The sequence below is a fragment of the Thunnus thynnus genome, chromosome 8, assembly GCF_963924715.1.
Source record: "Thunnus thynnus chromosome 8, fThuThy2.1, whole genome shotgun sequence".
NCBI lineage: Eukaryota > Metazoa > Chordata > Actinopteri > Scombriformes > Scombridae > Thunnus > Thunnus thynnus.
The window spans coordinates 35,199,964-35,212,538 of NC_089524.1; the positions used below are offsets into that span (position 1 = coordinate 35,199,964).

The 12,575-nt window shown below is 44.4% G+C and overlaps 1 protein-coding gene across 3 annotated transcripts in view; it reads right to left on the reverse strand.

Annotated features, from left to right (window-relative positions):
- Positions 1 to 12,575, reverse strand: part of slc5a9 (solute carrier family 5 member 9) — a 65,733-nt gene that overhangs the window by 22,728 nt on the left and 30,430 nt on the right. For all 3 annotated transcript variants that reach the window (XM_067598076.1, XM_067598077.1, XM_067598078.1), the window contains one exon: positions 3,044 to 3,249. In XM_067598076.1, the coding sequence (XP_067454177.1) occupies positions 3,044 to 3,249 (206 nt within the window). The remainder of the gene's footprint in view (positions 1 to 3,043; positions 3,250 to 12,575) is intronic.

The window sequence follows — 12,575 nt, forward strand, 5'->3', positions numbered from 1 at the left end:
TTTGGTCTGTGTATTTAGCTGTGTTTTACCTTTAACATGCAGCTTTGATAAGTAACTCATCTAATTTCAAGTGCTAAGTAAAATGTATTGCAATTAATAAATAGTATGGTGGTAATTTGTCACAGTGAACTCTGATGTGCTATATTAGTGTTGAAATTTAAATGTTTTTGTACTTGTGTGTGATTGTGTGACAAATTATTTATTCATTGTTTTAGGGTGGGGTTGTTATGGCTGTATGTGTTCAATCAATCAATCAATTTTTATTTATATAGCGCCAAATCACAACAAAAGTCATCTCAGGGCACTTTTTACATAGAGCAGGTCAAGACCGTACTCTTTAATTTACAGAGACCCAACAATTCCCCCATGAGCAAGGACTCGGTGACAGCAGTAAGGAAAAACTCCCCTTTAATGGGTAGAAACCTCAAGCAGAACCCGGCTCTTGGTGGGCAGCCATCTGCTTTGACCAGTTGGGTTGAGAGAGAGAAAGAAAGAGGGAAAGGGGGGGGGGGGGGCAGAATAACAACAATCATAACAACAACGACAACAGCGGCAGCAACAGCAACAGCCAGGGAAGGATGCCAACAGGACTGTGAAGGACCGCAAAGGCTCGGCCCGGGAACCCAGGGTTTCCTGCGAGATGAGAAGCACAAAAAAACTCTGAGGAAGAAGCAAAGTTAGTGACATGCATTGATGTTACATGAATGCATACAGATGGAGAGGAGGAGGAGGAGAGAGGAGCTCAGTGCATCATGGGAAGTCCCCCAGCAATCTAGGCATATAGCAGCATAACTAAGGGCTGATCCAAGGTGAGCTTGGTTGGCCCTAACTATAAGCTTTATCAAAAAGGAAAGTTTTAAGCCTACTCTTAAACATAGAGAGGGTGTCTGCACCCAGGACCGAATCTGGAAGATGGTTCCACAGGAGAGGAGCCTGATAGCTAAAGGCTCTGCCTCCCATTCTACTTCTAAAGACTGTAGGAACCACCAGTAAGCCTGCATTCTGGGAGCGCAGTGTTCTAGTGGGATAATACGGTACTATGAGCTCTTCTAGATATGATGGTGCCTGACCATTAAGGGCTTTGTAAGTTAGGAGAAGGTTTTTAAATTCTATTCTAGATTTTACAGGAAGCCAATGTAGCGAAACTAAAATGGGGGAAATGTGATCTCTTTTTCTAGTTTTAGTCAGTACACGTGCAGCTGCATTCTGGACCAGCTGGAGAGTCTTTAGAGACTTGTGTGAGCAGCCTGATTTGGGACAGGATGTGCCTGATTTTTGCGATATTACGTAAGTGAAAAAAGGCAGTCCTTGAGATTTGATTTATGTGGGAGTTAAAGGACATATCCTGATCAAAGATTCCTTACGGTGGTGCTGGAGGCCAGGTCCCTGTACTGTTTGTCCCTTTTCCTCTCCTGTCTCTTGTTCTCCCCAGGTCTTCTACCCTGATCGGTCCTCAATGAATTGCACCTGGCCCAGGATAGGAAGTGGTTAAATGCTCCAGGTTGCTGTTACAGGAAGAGGCTTCTGGTTCATGGACTGCTGGTCTTGCTTTACTTTGGGTCAATGGTGGAGTGTTGTTTGCCCCATAGGGCCGACCAAGGGTGGGATGTAACCACAACAACTGAGCAAACTTAATCTGCTGTGGCAAACTGTGTGGCCAAAGGTTTCAGAAAAAGTAAGTGGAACTTGAGATGAGATAATTTTGTCACCTGCTGTGTCTGAGGTCAAGAATGAACTATCAAACTCAGCCCTGGATATTGTTTCTCATAGAATACATATATAACTGTTTACTACCCACATTGTGATACATGGTTTGATAGATTATTGTCTTTAGGTCTTGGAACAACCAGACTGATCACTAACTGCTTTTAGAAGTAAAGGGGAAACTAAGACTATATTTTTTGTTTCTACTGCACCTCTCTCTTTCTAGGTCAGTGATTCCAAAACTGTGGTATGGAGGTTCTACCTAGTTGTATGTTAAAGCCTTGGTGAAAGGCCTAGCAATTGCACTCAATCTGGCCCAAGTCCAAAAAATTGATATTTAATTTCATATTATTACAGATAGCAGTTATTACACATTACAATGATGTAAAAATTTGCTAATCATTTAAATATTTTAGAAATAAAATTTACCTTTGCTTAGCCACATACTGTGACGTGACGTGACGTGATGTCAGACATAGCATGAACTAGTAACGTTAATATTAGCTTGACAGAATCAGATTTGGACTTGTCATTGTTGATTTTAGCAAGTGTAATGATTTAATTTTGAAATGGCTACAAGGTCCAAAAAACAGTCAAGAGGCAGGCCAGCCCTGAAAGGTCAGATGAAACTTTCAATGCTGAAGCTTAAAGTTGGCAGTTTAGAGAGAGAGAGAGAGCTGCAAACAGATGTTCCTACGCACCTCCCCCTGCTGATTTTGAGTGATTTTTATGAGTGCGCTGATTAATAAATGTATTCTTTGATTTTGAAACAGTAGCCTTATGTTGTTATTTAGCCTTTCAGAGGCTAAATAGTGAATTTTATAGTACAAAAAAAATGGCCCCTCACAATTTTTAACAGCCCCCCTTCATCCTTGCGCTGGGTTTGAATAGTAGTAGTACCAGTAGTGGTCAAGATGGACTTACATAGGGGAGGTGGCTCTTTCATTATTATATTGTTAGTATGCAGTAGGAAATGGTGCTTGGGAAATTTGGTTTGGTACATAGTGGTACATGGTCTGAAAAGTTTGGGAACCTCTGGTCTAGGTCATTGTCATTGTAGACTTTGGTTGTTTTTTGTCAATCACACAATATCATGTGTGTCTCATTTGTATTTTTGTTGGTATTAATATAAAATTTTAAAAAGAGTGTTATTAACATATGAGTTATTTTAATGTTAGAAATCCTTGTTTGTAATTTATTTTGAAAATCTGTTGTTGCCTCACATGTCATTTTATTTGGGTAAATGGCGAAGGTGCAGAGCCAAAAAGACAAAAAAATGTGTCACTATCCAAAAATCTTGTGCACTACATGTATTAGTGTATTATAGTAGGTAAGTTACCTGATCAGTACACCAGACCCATGTAGCCAGTACAGTGAGCCCAAACACCAGACCTGGCCATGGTAAGTCCCCTGACACCGGGTCTCTGAACAAGTGGAAGGCATCACTACGAGGTAGGTGGCAGGTGCTGTTGGTGACCGTCACCGAGGGTACAGCTGACATGTAGCGGTCCACAAGGCCTTCATACCAGCCGACTTTAGAGAATGCTTGGAAATGTACAAAAAAAAAAATTTGGTTTAATCAGAGTCATTCCAAAACATGATTATTCAATCAGATTCATCATCAGGGCTGTTGTGGTATATAAAAGCTTGAGTAAACCCTACATTACCTCAGTCAGCTACACTACCACAAGGGTCTTAAAGATGGATAGATGAAACAATCAGGCGCTATCTTAAAAACACATCTCAATTCAAACACCATCTATATAGATAGATCAATGTTGGGAATATAGGCCTAACAGAATAATGACAAATCTAGTCAACAGTTTGACTTGTACATGAAAAAACTGCATTTTGTGTCTCATAATACTGTAACTGAAACTGTTAATTTTATTGGTGTGTTACCAGTTTTTCTGCCTCCTGCTTTGAATTTGTTCATGTCTCTCCATCACCTGACTCCGAGGTGTGTTTTTCTTTCCTCTTTAAACTTTTCTTTAAATTTTTAATCAGTTGAACCTTCTTTAATTTCTTCTGGCTTTTCTTACAATATCATTTGTGCGGATGCTGGGCTTTTTTGTCAGATGACAAAGGGCCATAGCGCCGCCTTGCCTCTTTGTTATCCGCCATGAGACACATGAGTGCAGAAACGCCACCGACCACCGGTTGGCGCTATCGGTTATTGTTAACCGGAACTCTGCGGCGTCTTCCGCCTGTTGTTCTCACGTGACGCGCATCTTGAGGCACGTGTATCGTAACGTGATCCACGTCGGCCATCTTGTGATACACACACACACACACACACACACACACACACACACACACACACACGTTTACACACTTACACATACTCTTACATCCTCTCACACACACCCACCCACACACGCTTCGGGTTACCTATTTACCTTTACACAGTGTTACGGACTAGTCAAGTCTAGGGGATTCAGTATCAATGAACCAATACTAGTCCTAACCTGGAGGGTGTAGAAAAGGAGAAAACTAGGAAGAAATCAGAGAAAGACGGACTGGTTTCCAGTGTTAGAGATAGACAGGCTGGAGGTGGGTTACCTTATCGGGTTGCCACGCCGACTAGCAGTGCAAGTCCCTCCGACTCGGCCTCGCCAGCTCTGGCGTTGCTCTCGTGAGCCGCGAGCTCCTTCTGGCGGTTCAGTTCAGGTTTTGGTGGTTGGGGGATGGGTCCCCGAAGAACAAAACTGGTTTTACTAAAGGGTCCGGGTGCAGGAGAGGTGTGAAGCTGTACGGTCTCGAACTCTTCTCAAAAGGACGTCTCTCTGGGCTTTACCTCAACTTGTATCAATGTCAAAGGTTCGCGCTTTCCCAGCTGATCTGCCTCACATTACTCCAGTGGTTGCGCGCGCACCTCACCGTGGCGTCCTTTTATCCACCCGCAGCTTAACCACACCCCCTTGTTATCTTCTCAATGAAAACCAGTCCAGTTTAAGAAAGGGAAAGGAAGAAAGAGGAACTATAAACCCCGCCCCCTTTACTCCTAACATTCCTCCCCCCTTACAACAAAAAAAACCCATCTGGATTCCACCTATGTTTTTTTTTTCTATTTTATTTTATTTAATTTTTTTTTTTTTTTTTAGCATTTTCTCTTTTCTTAAAAACAACAATGTACACATCACATTAGCACACTCATTACTGGCCTGTCTAGTCTCTGACCCTTAGTATAAAAGGTATCTTATCACTAGTGACATGACTAACGTCTACTCTGGAGTTATGCCTATAAATGTGAAAGACTATACCAATGTATAATGTAATCAGTCTCTTGACTCCAATACACATGCATTACTATAAACACTGCACTTTCGGCTTCTCACCACATGTTCATCCCCTTGACAGGGTGTCGGCGATAACATTTTCTTTGCCTGGTAAATGCACTACTGTCAAGTTATACGGTTGCAAAATTAAACTCCAACGGAACACTCTCTGACTGGACGTTTTGAACTTGGCTAGAAATGTCAATGGGTTGTGGTCAGTGAGAACCACCAGATCACCTCCAGCACTACAGACATACACCTCAAAGTGTTGAACTGCCAGAACTAGAGCCAGGGCCTCCTTCTCAATGGTAGAATAACGTTTCTGATGGCGATTCAATTTTTTAGAGAAGTAGGCAACCGGCCTATCTATCCCTGACACATCAGTCTGCAGTAACACTGCACCCACTCCAACATCACAAGCATCCACTGCCAGCTTGAATGGGACAGAGAAGTCCGGAGCCACCAATACTGGTTCACTAGCTAGGATAGCTTTAACCATTTCCAGTGCTTTCTGACAGTCTGCCGACCAGCTAAACCTCACTCCCTTCTTCAGCAAGTTTGTTAGTGGTGTTGTCACCGCTGCGAAGTTGGGGACAAACCGCCTATAAAATCCACACATGCCCAAAAGGCGCATTAGCTGACGTTTCGTTTTTGGAACAGGCATGTCTAAAATGGCCTGCACCTTGGCAGTCCTTGGCCTCACTGAACCTTGACCAACCTGGTGCCCCAAGTATGTGACCTGCCCCTTTCCAATCTCACACTTGGGCAAGTTGACTACCAACCCTGCTTGCTCAAGCCGTTCAAACAACTGTCTCATATGTTGCACGTGATCAGACCATGAAGAGCTATAGCAAACCACATCATCTAAATAGGTTACAGTGTTCTGTAATCCGGAGGTTACCAGATTCATTAACCTCTGAAAGGTTGCTGGCGCGTTCTTCATGCCAAACGGGAGAGCTCGACAGCGATACAAACATTCCTGCGTCACAAAGGCAGATACCTCTTTTGCCCTTTCTGTCAACGGCACTTGCCAGTAGCCTTTTAACAAGTCAAACTTTGAGACATACTGTGCCTTGCCAATCTTATCAATGCAGTCTTCTAACCTGGGTATGGGATACGCGTCAGTCTTAGTAACATTATTAACCTTTCGGTAATCAATGCAAGGTCGTACGCTTAAATCGGGTTTGGGAACAGGGACTAAGGGAGAACTCCATTCACTTGAGCCCTGTTCAATGACACCAATTTCTTCCATATAAAGCAACTCTGACTTCACCTGAGCCCATTTTTGTGGGTTAATGCGGTACGGATGTTGCTTAATGGGGGTTGCCTCACCAGTGTCTACATCATGGGTTATTAACTTCGTCAAGCCAGGGGTATCTTTAAACAAAGAACTATACTGGTCCACTAGATGTACTACATCCTCTCTCTGCTCTGTAGTGAGGTAACTGAGTGACTCCCTGAGATTGGCCAGGGCGCTGGAATTCTTGAGCCTAGCTGTAACAGGCTCCACTGACCCAACATCATCATCATCCTCACTCGCCTCCTCTTCCACAGCAACTTGAGAGGTTATACACACAGTGGACGAAGTGTCACGGGTATAATAAGGTTTCAGGAGATTGATGTGACATACTCGTGATTTGTGCCTCCGGTCGGGGGTCTCAACAACATAATTGCAAGCACCCACTTTCTTGATAACCTTATACGGACCATAGAATTTCACCCCTAGCTTATCTCCACCCATGGGCAACAAAACCAGAACCTGGTCCCCTGCCTTGAAGGTACGTTTCACTGCCTTCTTGTCATACTGAGCCTTCATCTTTCCCTTAGCTGCTTCCAAGTTACTCCTGGCCAAGTCACAAGCTGTATGCAGCCGGTCCTTGAAGGATGCTACATACTGCAAAATCCCACTGGGAGCGTCTGTCTGCCCGGCTGACTGCAACAGCTGTTCTTTCGCCATCCTCAGCGGTCCTCTCACTTGATGTCCATAAACCAACTCGAAAGGGCTAAAACCTGTAGCCTCATTCACAGAGTCTCTGATAGCGAACAATAGAAATGGCATAGCTACATCCCAGTCATTTGAGTAACCAACACAATAGGTTTTAATCATAGACTTTAAAGTCTGGTGGTACCTCTCGATTGCACCTTGGGACTGAGGATGATAGGCAGATGACATAATTTGTTTAATTCCCAGCTCATGCATCACTTCCTGAAATGCACCAGAAGTGAAGTTGGACCCACGATCATGTTGGACTTCTAGTGGTAAACCTACCCTAGAAAAGAAATGTAGCAGAGCCTCCACTATGACCCTGGTTTTAATTGACTTCAATGGCACAGCCTCTGGAAACCTCGTAGAAACATCCATAATAGTCAGGAGGTACTCATTCCCTTTCTTAGTTTTTGGCAAAGGGCCAACACAATCAATCATTACCCTTGAAAAGGGTTCCTCCATGACCGGTAGAGGGCAGAGGGGAGCAGCTGGAATGGTCTGGTTGGGCTTGCCTACAACCTGACAAGCATGACAACTACGACAGTACGACACCACGTCCTTATGCATTTTGGGCCAGTAGAAATGTCTGCTGATTTTCTCCTGAGTTTTCCGGATGCCTAAATGACCAGCCATGGATACTTCATGGGCTAAACGCAGGACTTCCTCCCTAAAACTCTCAGGCAGCACAACTTGAGTCCTAACGGTCCATGTCTCCTCAGCAGGACGATCACGAGGCCGCCATTTCCTCAACAGGACTCCATCTTGGATAAAGAAGCCTTCAGCTACCTCTTTCATGTCCTCAGCACTAGCAGCTGTCTGTCTCAATGGAGCTACAGAAGGATCCTTTTCCTGCTCTAATATGAGGGCTTCCCGAGTGAACTGAGAGCAAGGTGACACTTCAGCTAGCCTAGCGAAAAAGGTATCAGCCAACCCACCAGACAGTTCATCCTGCTCGCTGGAATTTCCTTTTTCAGCAGCCAGCGCCTGAGCACGTGTCACCACACAAGCTGTAAACACCTCGGGGTGTTCTCTTTCCAAAGCCATGGTCTCTGGGACTTCACAAGGTTTCTCACACACAACTGGTGTCACGCAAACCTGAGTACCGGCCAAATCATTTCCCAACACAAAGGCAACCCCTTCAACTGGCAAGGAAGGTACAATGCCGACCACTACCGGCCCATTTACAATGTTAGACTCCAGAAATATCCGGTGCAAAGGAGCACTAATAAAACCACCTCCCACACCCTTCACTGGGGTAGAAGCTTTTAAATAGGTGGCGGGCGAGAGATCTATAATACCCTGAACCAATAAGGACTGTGTGGCCCCTGTGTCCCTCAGGATGGATATAGGGACCATTTCCCTATCAGGTGCCCCAGAAACAGCCCCCCTTGACACAAAACCTTCAAACCCCTTTGCTACTGGGCAGGATGGCAGGTTCACGCTGTCCACTTCACAAAGACCAATCTGTGGGTGGGCATTTATCAACCCCACAACTTTCTCGTCCCCATTTCTTCTCCTGAGACCAGGACAACTGGACTTTATATGGCCAGGCTTTTTGCAATAATGACAGATGACATCACTTCTAGGAATGAAAGGCTTCTCATACCTTTTCCCTGGTCCTTGAGACCGCAGGGAGGGAAGAGTAGGCTTAACCACGCTAGCCTCTGTAGGCCTGTCAGTGGTAGCCTGCCTCCTATCCTGTCTGCCAACCTTGTTTTTCCAAGGCGCCTCTCTGTGCGTTAACTCGTAAGAATCCGCTGCCATAGCAGCTCCTCTCAGCTCTGTAACGCCCCTCTCATTTAGATGTATTTCCATGTGCCGGGGTAAACTGGTTTTAAACTGCTCCACAAGTATAAGTTGTCGCAACTCTTGAAAGGTATGTGTGTTGGTACTTGCTAACCACCTGTCAAACACAACTTCCTGTTGCCTAGCCAAATCAAGGAAAGTCTCACCTTGTTTCCGCTGCAGAGACCTGAACTTCTGTCGGTAGGCTTCTGGCACCACCTCATAGGCTGCCAAAACCACCTTCCTCACAGCATCATAGTCTCGGCTGTCAGAAGCATCTAAGGCTGCATAAGCTTCTTGAGCTTTACCCTCAAGCACACTCTGGATAAGCAGCGTCCACCTATTCTCGGGCCACTCTAACTCTTTAGCAACTTTTTCAAAAGCTTCGAAGAAAGAGGCCACATCATCACCGTTAAACTTTGGCATGAGTCTTAAACAGCTGGAAACATCAAAACGAGCCTCGTGCTTGCGTTGTAGGACACTGTGGTTAGCTTTAAGCTTCTCTTGCTCCAATGCCAACCTTGCCAATTCAAGTTTCTGCTCTTGCTCTCTTGCTGCCATTTTTGCCAACTCAAGTTGAAACATCCGCTCCCCCTCTCTCGCTCTTTCTCTCTCTCTCTCCTCCCTCTCTCTCTCCTGTACCGGATCATGCAGGTGTAACGCTGATATGAGAGTCTCCACAATTTCTGGCTTTCTAGCCTCTGGATTTATCTCGACCTCACAATATTGAGCTACCGCAAGCAAATCTTCTTTTCTAAGCTTACGCAATTCATTTCGCCCAAAATCGCTCCCACAAAACTCTTCTACTCTGAAAGTAGCCATAGTCACCTGTTAGTGAGCGCTCACCGGTGGGGTAACCAAAGGAGACAAGGGCCTCGCAAAAATTACCTCTAAGGTAACTTATCAGATGGCCATAAACTAAACGTATAACCTGTTAACAGGAGGTAGCTCATAGGTCACTCTATTCTCAGAGATCAATGCACCCTCAAGTCGCACACAGCGCTTATGACAATACAACTTACACACTGACCGCAAACCAATGCACCCTTACGCCGCGCACAGCAGCAAAACACCAGCCGTCAACCAACCCGCTAAGCCACACTGTTATCGTCAACTTACAGACCTATCCTCGTTTTTAACCTCGACACACCCGATAAATTTCTTTAACCTTTCGTCTAGCTAGCTGAGTTTTACATACATACACAACCATCTGTTTAAAACGAGTCTGGCACCGAGCAGCTGTTCTGCCCGTAGCTGTATGTCCATGGCCTACTTCTAAACCTAGCAACATACAACTTTTCCCGAGCTGAATCCAACTCACTTGTGCCTCTTCCCGCAAACAGAATGCTTGGATGTAACTCACTAACTGAACTCTAATCGCTTCGAATCCATATCCCGGACGAGTCTCCCAAATTATGTTACGGACTAGTCAAGTCTAGGGGATTCAGTATCAATGAACCAATACTAGTCCTAACCTGGAGGGTGTAGAAAAGGAGAAAACTAGGAAGAAATCAGAGAAAGACGGACTGGTTTCCAGTGTTAGAGATAGACAGGCTGGAGGTGGGTTACCTTATCGGGTTGCCACGCCGACTAGCAGTGCAAGTCCCTCCGACTCGGCCTCGCCAGCTCTGGCGTTGCTCTCGTGAGCCGCGAGCTCCTTCTGGCGGTTCAGTTCAGGTTTTGGTGGTTGGGGGATGGGTCCCCGAAGAACAAAACTGGTTTTACTAAAGGGTCCGGGTGCAGGAGAGGTGTGAAGCTGTACGGTCTCGAACTCTTCTCAAAAGGACGTCTCTCTGGGCTTTACCTCAACTTGTATCAATGTCAAAGGTTCGCGCTTTCCCAGCTGATCTGCCTCACATTACTCCAGTGGTTGCGCGCGCACCTCACCGTGGCGTCCTTTTATCCACCCGCAGCTTAACCACACCCCCTTGTTATCTTCTCAATGAAAACCAGTCCAGTTTAAGAAAGGGAAAGGAAGAAAGAGGAACTATAAACCCCGCCCCCTTTACTCCTAACAACAGCTACTGTTTTATATGTGTTTTTGCTAGTATTAGTGGTAGCTTAGTATTTATTGATTGAAGCAATTGTTGACCTTGTTAATTCTTGTGGAAGTTAATAAATACTATTTGTAGCTTTAAAGAGAAGTTTCCTGTCATTATTGTGCATCTTTTATTGTGATAAGGGGCTGATTGAGGGAGTCAGTGCTCGGACTTTCATCTTCACCATTCACTTGCTGATACACCAGGTAGTAGCTCCCCTTAAGTGAATAATTTGTTTATGAGACTACCTTTACAGTTTGGTTATTAGTCCCGGTCTCTGGGTGGTGCCCCGCATTATTAACTAAAATTTGTAGCTCTGTACTGCAGTACTACTACAGCTCCTCAGCAGCGGGCAAAACAGTGGACAAAGGAAGTGATGTTTATCTCCTTCTTGCACTGTCTGACAACAGACCGGGTCTGAAGACATCTACATGCCCGTGACAGAAGCCCTTCAATTGTGCCGCGGCCTGATGTGCGTGGAGGCGCGAGGGCCTGTTCATCGCTGCTTGCAGCTTTAATTATTCCGCCACTTCAACCCTTAATTTGACCCCACCTAAACATGCTCAAAAACTCCCCAAATTTGGCACACACATCAGGTCTCGTAAAAATTTTGATAAAATGTAAAAATTAAACCCCAGAGTGTCAAAATGTGCTAGACAGCGCCACCTATGTATCTAAAATGGCGACCACGGCCAGTAGGAATGTCGTAGAAAGATCGAACCAAAACTCAATTATTCGTCTCAACAAGACTTACGAATCATATGCAGACACCCCTGACCTAAATCCAACAGGAAGTCCACAATACACCCATCAAAGTATGATTTTGTGCCACTTTTGGACCCCGAATAAACGCCTCCTCCTAGGGCGTTAATGGTATCGGTGTCAAACTTTAATACATGACTTATCACACTGTGCTGAAAAATGTTATCAAAAACTTTGTAATAACTCGAACGGCTTAGATTTTTAGCCCCGAAAGTTGGAGTGCTACATCGCACCTTACAATGTAAACCAATGGGGAGGCAATCTCTGGGCATGGACTTTGTGCCAAACTGAGGCATCTGACATCTAAACTATAAGTCAGACCACTTTCAAACCTGCATCAGTGGATTCACGACAAAAAATCCTACTAAAATGTGGTTTTTGATGTAAGATTTGGCCAAAGTCATGGGATTTATGAAGATATTTCCACTAGAAGACTGCTCTGAAATCCTGCTCTCAATCTGACAAGGAGGGAAGAAAGGCGGGGGATGGGTGTGACGGTTGAATGTAGCTCAGTTTTATAGGATACGGCAGAAAGGTCTATATACATACAATACATTTTATACAAACTCTGTATGAAGTTTGGGGTTATTATCATTTACTTTACAATAATTGTAGGTCTTATATGTATAATTAGTAATGGGGATGACCTATGAGGGGAAGAGGGTTGAATGGAGCTCATTGAGTAAGAGTGACAGTTTAGTGATAAAGTACTGCAGAAAAATAAAATCAAAACTACATTTTGTAGCTCTGTACTGCAGTTTTTCCTTTATTAAGGCCCAAGCACCTAGCGGTTCGTTCACACTCTCCATTCAAATATATGAGTATTTTTCTTATATACAATACTTTCTGATGTGAACCTGCACTTTTAGATCTGTGAATGTTTTTAGTGTTCAGTCTTTCTAGTATTCAGCACTGATCTGTTCCTGTATCACATTATAAGCTATGTGGTACTTTATATATTTCTGTATACTAAGAAAATACATAGGAAACATGTGTAAATCATGTTATATCGTGTCTGTT